Here is a 15,036-nt window from a genome sequence, read left to right as displayed (position 1 = left end):
GTTCAATTAAAATAATGGTTTTATAAAGTTTTTAAACAGTATGAATAATAGTTAAAAGTCACCTATATTATTTTTATTAGATTTTTATGAATCTAATTTAGCAATAAACACTAGGAGAGAAGAAATGCTAATGTATTTTATTTTCCATTTTCCTACTATGGCCATCCCCTCTTCAATCACTTTAGCAATAAATAGGCAAATCAGCTAAATAAGCTTCTGAGCTTATATATATTTTTCATAAAATGGATATAAATATACTCTTCAACTTGAGAAACATATACTCCAATATGGAAAGGATGATTCAAAATATAACTTTTTATCTCATGATCCATTTAAACCTCACTGTCTTAATTTTAGTATTTTTCTATGCTGTGCTTAGTCGCTCAGTCGTGTCCAGCTCTTTGTGATCCCAGGGATTGTAGCCTGCCAGGCTCCTCTGCCCATAAGGATTCTCCAGGCAAGAATATTGATGTGGGTTGCCAAGCCCTCCTCCAGGGGATCTTCCCAACCCAGGGATTGAACCTTGATCTCCTGCATTACAAGCAGATTCTTTACCATCTGAGCCACCAGGAAAGTCCAAGAATACTGTGGGTAGCCTATCCCTTCTCCTGGGGATCTTCCCGACCCAGGAATCGAACTGGGGTCTCCTGCATTGTAGGCAGGTTCTTCACCAGCTGAGCTACCAGAGAAGCCCAGTATTTCTCTATTGATTTTTAAAATATTTTTTATAAAATATATAACACAGAACTTAAAAGATTTTTCCTAAAATTCTATAGATTTGAATGTACTTTGCATCCAAACCTAATCTGTGGCATATAGCTTTTTTAAATACTTGTATCTTTCAGTAACAGCTTATAATCTATTTCTCAGAAATTTAGAACTGCTGTGCCTCTATTCTAAGATTAATCAGATGTATAATAAGAACACCTTTCTAAACAAATATAAAGTTATTGTTTACATCTACTATTACTTACAACCCGAAATTAACAGGCTAATTCTTTAGTACATCAAGTTAACAGAGCTATATAACAGAGCCATAAATATTGAAAACCGTTAAAACCATCCATGGGGAGAAGATTTTAACTCAATGAAAGCTAGATTTTTGAGGCTGTAACCAATTTCAAGAAATGTAAGTTTGTCTGTTTTCAAAACCTCAACGTTACTCCAAGTACAGTGTTCAAACCTATCACTACAGAAAAGTCAAAATTGTTAACACGTGTGAACCTTTAACACAATGACACTAGTTTGACATCCAGCCACCAGAACTCCTTCCACTGTATTTGGACATGACCTCCCTCCCAAGTTCCCCAGATCTTTATGTCTAAAAATGGCCCAGCTACTGTTCAAAAAAGTGTAAGATTCCTTTTACCACTAAAATATAAAACAAAATCACTTACAGAGAGGAAGAACATGCTGTTTTATAAAGCATGTTATAAAACTGTTATAAATATATTTTACAACTGTAATAATGATCATGATAGTGATGTCAATGACAATGATAAAAGCTAATATTCATTGAAATTATTTAATCATCAAAACCCTATAAATTGATTGCTGAGAAGTTAAGAAACTTACCATAATCAGAGCTTATAAATGGAAGATCTAGGGCTTGCAATCTGTCTCTCAGACTTCAGAACCCACACATAGTTTCATTGCCTGTCTTCCCTAATCTCCATTTAATAAACATTCATTAAACAACTACTATCTTCCTACAAGTCACCTGGGACTCCATCACAAAATGCAAACTAATTGAAAATGATTATTAAAGTACTACTTGAGAATCCCTCAACCCAAAGAGTTAAAGCATACACTTTATTTTCAAATATTTCTAAGATCATTCATAATTTCGTTCAACAAATGTTTAAAAAAGAGCGTTTATGTTATGTCAGAAGCACCATGCCAGATGCGTAATAGATAAAAAGATGAATAAGACACAATCCTTCCCTCAAAGTCCCAACAGAATACATAGAGCATATACATAATTCAGTATCGATGAGTAGTTTTACTTTTATGTTTTTAACAAAAATATTGGCCAAAAAGTTCATTTGGGTTTTTCCATAACATCTTACAGAAAAACCTGAAGGAAATTTTTGGCTGACTCAATGTTCACAAATAATTCTACTGGTTATTATTTCACTTAAAAAATTCTAAAAGCTACAAATCACTAATTTTTTATAAAGCAACATTTCTTCTGCCACCAAAATGCCCCTTAGTAATATATATAGTTAAAAATATGAAAGGTGACAGAATTTACAATTAGCTTACATTTTCTATGACAAATGTCCACTCTTTATCTTCAAATTCCTCTGCATGAGGATCCTGTAACAAAAGTAAAATATAAAGTTGAAATACATTTTTTTTAATCCAGTCAATTCAATTAGGAAAATACACAAACAGCCTTGACATTAGCTTTTACCAAGTTTTAAAAAAGGGAGGGGCAGAATGGCCTGCTTTTAAGAAACTTTCATAATTTATCTAAATTTAAAACATTATTTTTATTAAGAAATTCTCTTACTTAGGTTAATACATATCATTATTTTCCATCATTGCATAAAACAAGACAAAAGGAAACCATAAAAATATTTTATGACAGAGGTTATACGAGGAATTTTAAAAAGTGGTACAAATGAACGTATTTACAAAACAGAAACAGAATCAAAGAGATAGAAAATAAACTTATGCTTACCAAAGGGAAAAAGAAGGGAGGGATAAATTGGGAGATTGAGACTGACATACACACACCACTATATATAAAATAGATAACTAATACGCACAGGTAGCTCTACGCAGTACTCTGTAATGGATTATATAGGAATAGAATCTGAAAGAGTGACTTTACGTGTATGTATAACTGATTGTTTGCTGTACAGCAGAAACTAATACAACATTGTATATAATCTATACCCCAATAAAAATTAATTTAAAAAAGAAACCCAGGGACAGATAACTTGGTGAGTGAACTATTAAGAAGCACTTTTTGGGGAGGAGCCAAGATGGCGGAGGAGTAGGACGGGGAGAACACTTTCTCCCCCACAAATTCATCAAAAGAGCATTTAAACGTCGAGTAAATTCCATAAAACAACTTCTGAATGCCGGCAGAGGACATCAGGCACCCAGAAAAGCAGCCCAACTCTTCAAAAGGAGGTAGGAAAAAATATAAAAGACAAAAAAAGAGACAAAAGAGGGAGGGACAGAGTTCCGTCCCGGGAAGGGAGTCTTAAAAGAGAGAAGTTTCCAAACACCAGGAAACCCTCTCACTGCCGAATCTGTGCCTAGCTTTGGAAGCACAGAGGGCAACATAAAAGGGAGGGGAAAAAAAATAAACAATTAAAAATCGCGGATTGTGAGCCCCGGTAACTCCCCCAGCGGAGAAGCAGCGCAGACGCCTGCACACGGCATTAGCAAGCGGGGGCTGGGCAGGGAAGTGCGGCGCGGGCTGTGTCCCTTAGAGTAAGAATCGGGCCGAATGTCCTGAGCGCTATCTGAGCGAAATAATTTGGGCTAGCAAACCAGACTGTGGGATATCTACCACGCGAAAAGCCAGCCCTAACCTAAGACACCGCCAGGCCCGCGCACAGAACAAAGGACTGAACAGAGATAGCCGGCTGCAGACCTTCCCCCTCCGGTGACAGGCAGCCAGAGCCGGAAGGGGGCAATCGCAGCCCCAGAGAGTCACTATCTATAAAACTGTAAGCAGGCTTCTTTGCTAACTAAAACTTCTTGGGGGTCTGGACAGTCAACATCTGCCTGAGAAGGTGCGCCGGTTTTACACCCAGATAACCGAGTGGCGGGGAGGCGATAAGTCACAGCATTGGCGCCCGCCAAACACCTCATCACCTGAGCTGCTCGGATCTGGGAAGAACACAAAACGCAGGCCCAACCGAGTCTGCGCCTCTGAGGACTACCCGAGTGCCTGAACCTGAGCGGCTTGGACCTGGGAGCTCAGCCCAGGGCCGGCCTCTGATTGTTCCCGGCGGAACAACCTAGAGCCCAAGAAGTGTGGGCAGGGAGGCTACACGCGCCGTGAGCGGGGGCAGACCCAGTGTGGCTGAGGCACTGCGAGCGCACGCCAGTGTTATCTGTTTGCAGCATCCCTCCCGCCCCACAGCGCGGCTGAACAAGTGAGCCTAAATTAAAAAAAAAAAAAAAAAAAAAAAATTGTGTCCTCAACCATCCCCTTTGTGTCAGGGCGGGAACCAGACACTGAAGAGACCAGCAAACAGAAGAAGCTATAACAGAGGGAAACGCCTTGGAAGCTACAGGCCATAGATTAAAACCCTGTGGTTACTACGGATTACATAGGAAGGGGCCTATAGATCTTGAGAAATATAAGTCGGACTAAGGAACTGCCAAAAATGAACTGAACCCACAATACTCACACCAAAACCAGAGAAAGACCTAGATATATTTTTACTATTTTTACGATCAATCTTTCTTTCCTTTTTTTTTTTAAATTTTTTTAAGTCCTCTATTGTCCTTTAATTTTCACTTTTATAACTATTACTTTGCAAAAAAAAAAAAAAGACCCTATTTTTTTTTTCTTCTTCAGCAAACTTCATATATATATTTTATAATTTTTTGACCGTGGTTTTTTTTTTTTTCTTTTTCTTTTTTCTTTTTCTTCTTTTCTTTAACATTGTATTTTTGAAACTCCAAATTCTACTCTAGATTTTTAATTTTAGCCTTTTGATATATGTTATCAATTTTGTACCTATAGTTTTTTTCATAATTTCTGTGACTTTTTTTTCCCTCTGTTTCTTTCTTTTCTTCTTTTATATAACATCGTATATCTGCAATTCCAAACTCTACTCAAGATTTTTAATTTATGCTTTTTGGTATTTGATATCAATTTTGTACCTGTATTTTCTTTATAATTTTTGCGACATTGTTTTTGTTGGTTTGTTTATTTTCTCTCTTTATTTTTCTTCTTCTTCTTCTTTTTTTTTTTTTTTTTAACGTTGTATTTTTGAAATTCCAAACTCTACTCTAGATTTTAATTTTTGCTTTTTGGTATTAGTTATCAATTTTGTACCTGTAGTTTCTTTATTACTTTCACGACCTTGTTTGTTTTTCTTTATTCGTTTTTTTCTCTCTTTCTTTTCCTTCTTCTTTTCATTAACATCGCATTTTTGAAATTCCAAACTCTACTCTAGATTTCTAATTTTTGTTTTTATGTATTTGTTACCAATTTTGTACCTTTAAGAACCCAATCTTCAGGACCCATTTTTCACTAGTGTACGAGATTACTGGCTTGACTGCTCTCTCTCCCTTTGGACTCTCCATTTTCTCCACCAGGTCACCTGTATCTCCTCCCTAACCCCTCTCTACTCTACCCAACTCTGTGAATTTCTGTGTGTTCCAGACGGTGGAGAACACTTAAGGAACTGATTACTGGCTGGATCTGTCTCCCTCCTTTTCATTTCCCCCTTTTATCCTTCTGGCCACCTCTGTCTCCTGCCTCCTTCTTCTCTTCCCTGTATAACTCCGTGAACATCTCTGAGCGGTCCAGTTGTGGAGTGCACATAAGGAAGTGACTACTGGCTAGCCCACTCTCTCCACTATTGATTCCACCTCATCTCATTTGGGTCACCTCTAACTCCCTCCTCCCTCTTCTCTTCTCCATGTAACGCTGTGAACCTCTCTGAGTGACCCTCACAGTAGAGAAACTTTTCATCTTTAACGTAGATGTTTTATCAGTGGTGCTGTACAGAAGGAGAAGTTTTGAAACTACTGTAAAATTAAGACTGATAACTGGAAGTAGGAGGCTTAAGTCCAAACCCTGACTCCAGGGAACTCCTGACTCCAAGGAACATTAATTGACAGGAGCTCATCAAACGCCTCCATACCGACACTGAAACCAAGCACCACACAAGGGCCAACAAGTTCCAGGGCAAGACATACCAAGCAAATTCTCCAGCAACAAAGGAACACAGCCCTGAGCTTCAAGATACAGGCTGCCCAAAGTCACCCCAAAACCATAGACATCTCATAACTCATTACTGGACATTTCATTACACTCCAGAGAGAAGAAATACAGCTCCATCCACCAGAACATCGACACAAGCTTCCCTAACCAGGAAACCTTGACAAGCCACCTGTACAAACCCACACACAGCAAGGAAACGCCACAATAAAGAGAACTCCACAAACTACCAGAATACAGAAAGGACACCCCAAACTCAGCAATTTAAACAAGATGAAGAGACAGAGGAATAGCCAGCAGATAAAGGAACAGGATAAATGCCCACCAAACCAAACAAAAGAGGAAGAGATAGGGAATCTACCTGATAAAGAATTCCGAATAATGATAGTGAAATTGATCCAAAATCTTGAAATTAAAATGGAATCACAGATAAATAGCCTGGAGGCAAGGATTGAGAAGATGCAAGAAAGGTTTAACAAGGACTTAGAAGAAATAAAAAAGAGTCAATATATAATGAATAATGCAATAAGTGAAATTAAAAACACTCTGGAGGCAACAAATAGTAGAATAACAGAGGCAGAAGATAGGATTAGTGAATTAGAAGATAGAATGGTAGAAATAAATGAATCAGAGAGGATAAAAGAAAAACAAATTAAAAGAAATGAGGACAATCTCAGAGACCTCCAGGACAATATTAAACGCTACAACATTCGAATCATAGGGATCCCAGAAGAAGAAGACAAAAAGAAAGACCATGAGAAAATACTTGAGGAGATAATAGTTGAAAACTTCCCTAAAATGGGGAAGGAAATAATCACCCAAGTCCAAGAAACCCAGAGAGTCCCAAACAGGATAAACCCAAGGCGAAACACCCCAAGACACATAGTAATCAAATTAACAAAGATCAAACACAAAGAATAAATATTAAAAGCAGCAAGGGAAAAACAACAAATAACACACAAGGGAATTCCCATAAGGATAACAGCTGATCTTTCAATAGAAACTCTTCAAGCCAGGAGGGAATGGCAAGACATACTTAAAATGATGAAAGAAAATAACCTACAGCCCAGATTATTGTACCCAGCAAGGATCTCATTCAAGTATGAAGGAGAAATCAAAAGCTTTTCAGACAAGCAAAAGCTGAGAGAATTCTGCACCACCAAACCAGCTCTCCAACAAATACTAAAGGATATTCTCTAGACAGGAAACACAAAAATGGTGTATAAATTCGAACCCAAAACAATAAAGTAAATGGCAACGGGGTCATACTTATCAGTAATTACCTTAAACGTAAATGGGTTGAATGCCCCAACCAAAAGACAAAGACTGGCTGAATGGATACAAAAACAAGACCCCTGCATATGTTGTCTACAAGAGACCCACCTCAAAACAGGGGACACATACAGACTGAAAGTGAAGGGCTGGAAAAAGATTTTCCATGCGAATAGGGACCAAAAGAAAGCAGGAGTAGCAATACTCATATCAGATAAAATAGACTTTAAAACAAAGACTGTGAAAAGAGACAAAGATGGTCACTACATAATGATCAAAGGATCAATCCAAGAAGAAGATATAACAATTATAAATATATATGCACCCAACACGGGAGCACCGCAGTATGTAAGACAAATGCTAACAAGTATGAAAGAAGAAATTAACAATAACACAATAATAGTGGGAGACTTTAATACCCCACTCACACCTATGGATAGATCAACTAAACAGAAAATTAACAAGGAAACACAAACTTTAAATGATACAATAGACCAGTTAGACCTAATTGATATCTATAGGACATTTCATCCCAAAACAATGAATTTCACCTTCTTCTCAAGCACACATGGAACCTTCTCCAGGATAGATCACATCCTGGGCCATAAAGCTAGCCTTGGTAAATTCAAAAAAATAGAAATCATTCCAAGCATCTTTTCTGACCACAATGCAGTAAGATTAGATCTCAATTACAGGAGAAAAACTATTAAAAAATCCAACATATGGAGGCTGAACAACACGCTGCTGAATAACCAACAAATCACAGAAGAAATCAAAAAAGAAATCAAAATTTGCATAGAAACGAATGAAAATGAAAACACAACAACCCAAAACCTGTGGGACACGGTAAAAGCAGTCCTAAGGGGAAAGTTCATAGCAATACAGGCACACCTCAAGAAACAAGAAAAAAGTCAAATAAATAACCTAACTCTACACCTAAAGCAACTAGAAAAGGAAGAAATGAAGAACCCCAGGGTTAGTAGAAGGAAAGAAATCTTAAAAATTAGAGCAGAAATAAATGCAAAAGAAACAAAAGAGACCATAGCAAAAATCAACAAAACCAAAAGCTGGTTCTTTGAAAGGATAAATAAAATTGACAAACCATTAGCCAGACTCATCAAGAAACAAAGGGAGAAAAATCAAATCAATAAAATTAGAAATGAAAATGGAGAGATCACAACAGACAACACAGAAATACAAAGGATCATAAGAGACTACTATCAACAATTATATGCCAATAAAATGGACAATGTGGAAGAAATGGACAAATTCTTAGAAAAGTACAACTTTCCAAAACTCGATCAGGAAGAAATAGAAAATCTTAACAGACCCATCACAAGCACGGAAATTGAAACTGTAATCAAAAATCTTCCAGCAAACAAAAGCCCAGGTCCAGACGGCTTCACAGCTGAATTCTACCAAAAATTTAGAGAAGAGCTAACACCTATCCTGCTCAAACTCTTCCAGAAAATTGCAGAGGATGGTAAACTTCCAAACTCATTCTATGAGGCCACCATCACCCTAATACCAAAACCTGACAAAGATCCCACAAAAAAAGAAAACTACAGGCCAATATCACTGATGAACATAGATGCAAAAATCCTTAACAAAATTCTAGCAATCAGAATCCAACAACACATTAAAAGATCATACACCATGACCAAGTGGGCTTTATCCCAGGGATGCAAGGATTCTTCAATATCCGCAAATCAATCAATGTAATACACCACATTAACAAATTGAAAAATAAAAACCATATGATTATCTCAATAGATGCAGAGAAAGCCTTTGACAAAATTCAACATCCATTTATGATCAAAACTCTCCAGAAAGCAGGAATAGAAGGAACATACCTCAACATAATCAAAGCTATATATGACAAACCCACAGCAAACATTATCCTCAATGGTGAAAAACTGAAAGCATTTCCTCTAAAGTCAGGAACAAGACAAGGGTGCCCACTTTCACCATTACTATTCAACATAGTTTTGGAAGTTTTGGCCACAGCAATCAGAACAGAAAAAGAAATAAAAGGAATCCAAATTGGAAAAGAAGAAGTAAAGCTCTCACTGTTTGCAGATGACATGATCCTCTACATAGAAAACCCTAAAGACTCCACCAGAAAATTACTAGAACTAATCAATGACTATAGTAAAGTTGCAGGGTATAAAATCAACACACAGAAATCCCTTGCATTCCTATACACTAATAATGAGAAAACAGAAAGAGAAATTAAGGAAACAATTCCATTCACCATTGCAACGGAAAGAATAAAATACTTAGGAATATATCTACCTAAAGAATCTAAAGACCTATATATAGAAAACTATAAAACACTGGTGAAAGAAATCAAAGAGGACACTAACAGATGGAGAAATATACCATGTTCATGGATTGGAAGAATCAATATAGTGAAAATGAGTATACTACCCAAAGCAATCTATAGATTCAATGCAATCCCTATCAAGCTACCAACAGCATTCTTCACAGAGCTAGAACAAATAATTTCACAATTTGTATGGAAAAACAAAAAACCTCGAATAGCCAAAGTGATCTTGAGAAAGAAGAATGGAACTGGAGGAATCAACCTACCTGACTTCAGGCTCTACTACAAAGCCACAGTTATCAAGACAGTATGGTACTGGCACAAAGACAGAAATATAGATCAATGGAACAAAATAGAAAGCCCAGAGATAAATCCACGCACATATGGACACCTTATCTTCAACAAAGGAGGCAAGAATATACAATGGATTAAAGACAATCTCTTTAACAAGTGGTGCTGGGAACTCTGGTCAACCACTTGTAAAAGAATGAAACTAGAACACTTTCTAACACCATACACAAAAATAAACTCAAAATGGATTAAAGATCTAAACGTAAGACCAGAAACTATAAAACTCCTAGAGGAGAACATAGGCAAAACACTCTCTGACATACATCACAGCAGGATCCTCTATGACCCACCTCCCAGAATATTGGAAATAAAAGCAAAAATAAACAAATGGGACCTAATTAACCTTAAAAGCTTCTGCACATCAAAGGAAACTATTAGCAAGGTGAAAAGACAGCCTTCAGAATGGGAGAAGATAATAGCAAATGAAGCAACTGACAAACAACTAATCTCGAGAATATACAAGCAACTCCTACAGCTCAACTCCAGAAAAATAAATGACCCAATCAAAAAATGGGCCAAAGAACTAAATAGACATTTCTCCAAAGAAGACATACAGATGGCTAACAAACACATGAAAAGATGCTCAACATCACTCATTATCAGAGAAATGCAAATCAAAACCACTATGAGGTACCATTTCACACCAGTCAGAATGGCTGCGATCCAAAAGTCTACAAGTAATAAATGCTGGAGAGGGTGTGGAGAAAAGGGAACCCTCTTACACTGTTGGTGGGAATGCAAACTAGTACAGCCACTATGGAGAACAGTGTGGAGATTCCTTAAAAAACTGGAAATAGAACTGCCTTATGATCCAGCAGTCCCACTGCTGGGCATACACACTGAGGAAACCAGAAGGGAAAGAGACACGTGTACCCCAATGTTCATCGCAGCACTGTTTATAATATCCAGGACATGGAAGCAACCTAGATGTCCATCAGCAGATGAATGGATAAGAAAGCTATGGTACATATACACAATGGAGTATTATTCAGCCATTAAAAAGAATACATTTGAATCAGTTCTAATGAGGTGGATGAAACTGGAGCCTATTATACAGAGTGAAGTAAGCCAGAAAGAAAAACACCAATACAGTATACTAACGCATATATATGGAATTTAGAAAGATGGTAACGATAACCCTGTGTACGAGACAGCAAAAGAGACACTGATGTATAGAACAGTCTTATGGACTCTGTGGGAGAGGGAGAGGGTGGGGAGATTTGGGAGAATGGCATTGAAACATGTAAAATATCATGTATGAAATGAGTTGCCAGTCCAGGTTCGATGCACGATGCTGGATGCTTGGGGCTGGTGCGCTGGGACGACACAGAGGGATGGAATGGGAAGGGAGGAGGGAGGAGGGTTCAGGATGGGGAACACGTGTATACCTGTGGCGGATTAATTTTGATATTTGGCAAATCTAATACAGTTATGTAAAGTTTAAAAATAAAATAAAATTAAAAAAAAAAAAAGAAGCACTTTTTGTGCAGTGTTCAGTCAGTCATGTCTGACTCTGTGACCCCATGGACTGTAGCCCACCAGGCTCATTTATTAAGATACAGATATCCTTATTTTTATACCTCTAAGTATTCTGAACTCAAAGCACTACTTGAGGCAAGGTTTTCTTGGTGCAGAGGTTACATATTATAAACATTTGGAATTTCAAAGTACTGCAAAGAACTTCATAACCTACACAAAATGACAAATCTGACTTTGATACACTCATGTGCCCTCCATCACCAGAGGCCTGAGAAAGGGTAACAGATCCTACAACCAAATGCAGCTTTTTTCTAAATGAGTCAGACTTTAACCAAGTATTTGACAAATATTTATTGGCTACTTACTATATAAGGAATTACAGAGGCGTTATACGGATTCAAACACAGTCGTCCTTGCTTTCAAAGACAAACACAACTAATCTAAATACATAGATGATGAATGAAATCCATGGTTTTACTAGAGATTAGAAGACAATACATTTCTTAGAGGAAGGAACAGTAAAAGCTTTACGAGTGAGAAAGCATTTAGACGAGGTGGGATTTCCACAGATACTAGAATAAGTAAAGGTAAAAGGCAACAGATTTTAAGACATAAAAGGAAAAGCAGTGGAGTAGCATCGTAAGTGCATTTAACTTATTCAAGTTCAATTTCCATGTTTTAGAGGTGGGGGAGGGGTGGAGGTACTGAGAGTGAGATTATGTGCAAATAGATGCTATTCCCCTACTGTGTCTCATGGACCACATGCTTCTCATAGGGAAACTCCTTATTCATGACTGATTCCACTATAGTCTATTATTAACCTTCAGTTTCTACTGCCACAGCTGAGTTTGGGTCCTCATCACTTTGTGCCTAGGCTATTTCAAGATAAAAATAACCGCAGCGCTCTCAGTCTCTCTGCTCTCCAATTAATCTTGTTCACAGATTAATTCTCCTAAACCACAGTTCTGACCATTAAGTACCAACTAAGAGTTTTTCAATGATCCCTACAACCTATGGGATAAATTTCAAACTCCTTCATTACTTCATTTTTGTTTATTTTTCTACCTTAAAAGTATGGTGACTAGCTGATTCTGAGCTGTCTTAAGGCATCTATGACAAATCCACACAGTGTAAATCCACACAGATATTATAAAGACCTGCCAAAAAGGAGTTTATTTGGTGGTGATGGGCAGGGGCAGGCAGGAAAGGGTAGAAAGGAAAAAGAGGTAGAGGACTCTACTTGATACTTATTTCCCCAGCCTGGCCCTGCCCAGGTTTGTGGAGGTTTATGGAGAATGACTACTGTAAATAAAGGTTAAAGGATTTTTTTCATGAGAGATTTAGGACCCAAATAGTGCTACTTTAGAGACCAAGTAATAGTGTGACACAATGCTTAGGAAAAAGATATATTACTACCCTTCCTGCTTGTCCCCCACCCACACCACTGTTGAAGAATGCAGCCTAGCTCTGGTGCAACTTTTACAATTAATAGTAGTGTGTGTGTGTGTGTGTGTGTGTTGCTCAGTCATGTTCAACTCTTTGTGACCCCATGGACTGTAGCCCGCCAGGCACCTCTGTCCATGAAATTCTGCAGGCAAGAATACTGGAGTGGGTTACCATTTCCACCTCCAGAGGATCTTCCCAATCCAGGGACTGAACCCAGGTCTCCTGCATTGTGGGCAGATTCTTTACTGTCTAACCCACCAGAGAAGCTCCAATAATAGTGGTATCAGTGATAATATGAAATGTTTGCGAAGCACACACTCTGCCTCAGTCATTGTGTTAAGAGTTTTAATCATCACAACTACTTATGAAATAGGTATCCTTTTTGTTCCTAGTTAAAAGAACAGAAAACTGAGACCTAAAAGATGTTACTTCCCACAAATAAGTGTTAAAATTACGTGCCAATTCTAGGTCTGTCTGACTTTTAGCCATGTTGTTAGTTCAGTTTTATCTCTGTGTTCCTAGGGACCTAGAAAAGTACCTGGAACATGGTAGTTTCTCAAGAAAACTTGATTAATGAATTAATGAATATATGCCTTGAAACTTCACAAATAATTGAATTGCACCTTATATAATGATATACCTTAATTCTCAAAGTTGATAAAACATTTTTTAGAAACACAGATGAATATTACCCATAACAGAATAATTTTAATGGGGCCAAGGGTCACATCTGATAAGGCAAAGTCACTAAAAGGATGTAAAGGAGCAACAATAATGTTCATTTTCAAGTTACTTTAAAATGGTATATCTACAAAACTCATTAATTATGTTATTGACTAAACAAAAACATTAGTAATGAAAGTTGCTTCCACCTTGAATCAATTAAGTCTTCTTTACATCCTGTTCTCTATCCTCTAGTGTCTCTTTTATCACCATTGAACCAAAGAGAAAAAGTGAAACAGCTTAAAGAGCCATTTCCCTTCTCAACCCTAAAAGGCTTTTTTTCATTTACCAGAAATAGCTATTTTCAAGCTAATTCAACTTTCAAAATCAAGCGTGCAGGCTAAAGAAATTAATTTCTGCTTAAGCCATAGACAAGTAAAACTTCTTGATAACTTTTTTAAAAGCACTTTGTCTATGAACACACCTCTGTGAATACGAGCAGTTCTTTCCTATTTTGCAAATTTCAGGATTAAGTAAATTGTGAGACTTTAATATAAGTAAAAGAAAGGGGGAAATATGAAAAAGCTTTCCACTTGAATATTTTAAAATGCTGTTCAAAAACAAGAATCAAAAATTAATATGAGAGAATGAAAAGCTATTTTGTTTTGTTTACTTTTTGGTTCTTCTATTACAACTCTGGGAAGATATGCAGCCAGGAAGACAAAGATATTTAAAGATATTCACTGAAGAGAAATGTGTAATACAGCAAACTGGGAAGGAGGGAGTATTTATTTCCCTACAGACTAACATTTAAAAGACACAAAAGTTCAGTGATAGGATTTGCTGAACATTCTCATTAGTGCTTGAAAACTACTTACCTCCTAATCCTCCAAGTAATACATTTCAACAGCCACTTTCAACTCAAAATCACTCAGTTAGTGCATATCCTTTGCCCAAACACATAGCTGTCAACCATTTATCAGCTCTCTTCTAACCCCTTGTTGTCTATTGTCATTTTTATACAAGTTGTGTAACTTTGTCCATTCATTTACTTTAACAATAAAAACAGACTAAATCAAAACACAGAAGATTACTTAAAAGTTTTCCTCAAGCATGTCACAGATTCTGCCATGGTAATCTATATTCAGAGTGGTATTTACTACAGAATAGGCCATGCTATGTAAAACAAACCCAAAACCAAACACACAACAACCACACCCCAGGGCTAAATCACAGTGTGACAGGGCACATTACCTTCCCCTTTAGTCTTAGTTTCCTTATCAGTACAATGAAAACAATTCTAGAACTTCAGGGTTACTTTGAGAATTAAATGAAATAGTACTCTAAAGGTATCGTTGTTAACTACCAAACTTACTACATCACTTTAGTAGGAGAGGTAGGAGCTCCAAGGTAGCTCAAAGAGTAAAGAATCTGCCTGCAATGCGGAAGACCAGGGTTCGAGCCCTGAATCAGGAAGATCCCCTGGAGGAAGAATTCTTGCCTGGAGAATTCCATGGACAGAGAAGCCTGGTGGGCCACAGTCCAGGGACTCACAGAGTTGGACACGACTGAGTGA

General features: G+C 37.3%; 1 protein-coding gene across 12 annotated transcripts in view; it reads right to left on the bottom strand.

Moving 5' to 3' along the window:
• EHBP1 (EH domain binding protein 1) overlaps positions 1-15,036 on the bottom strand; it is a 345,461-nt gene that overhangs the window by 262,074 nt on the left and 68,351 nt on the right. For all 12 annotated transcript variants that reach the window (XM_025261231.3, XM_025261232.3, XM_044926040.2 and 9 more), the window contains one exon: positions 2,266-2,319. In XM_025261231.3, coding sequence (XP_025117016.1) covers positions 2,266-2,319 — 54 coding nt within the window. The remainder of the gene's footprint in view (positions 1-2,265; positions 2,320-15,036) is intronic.

The sequence above is a fragment of the Bubalus bubalis genome, chromosome 12, assembly GCF_019923935.1.
Source record: "Bubalus bubalis isolate 160015118507 breed Murrah chromosome 12, NDDB_SH_1, whole genome shotgun sequence".
NCBI classification, from domain to species: Eukaryota; Metazoa; Chordata; class Mammalia; order Artiodactyla; family Bovidae; genus Bubalus; species Bubalus bubalis.
Note: the sequence above shows the minus strand (reverse complement) of the source record. Positions and strands in the feature narration are given on the sequence as shown.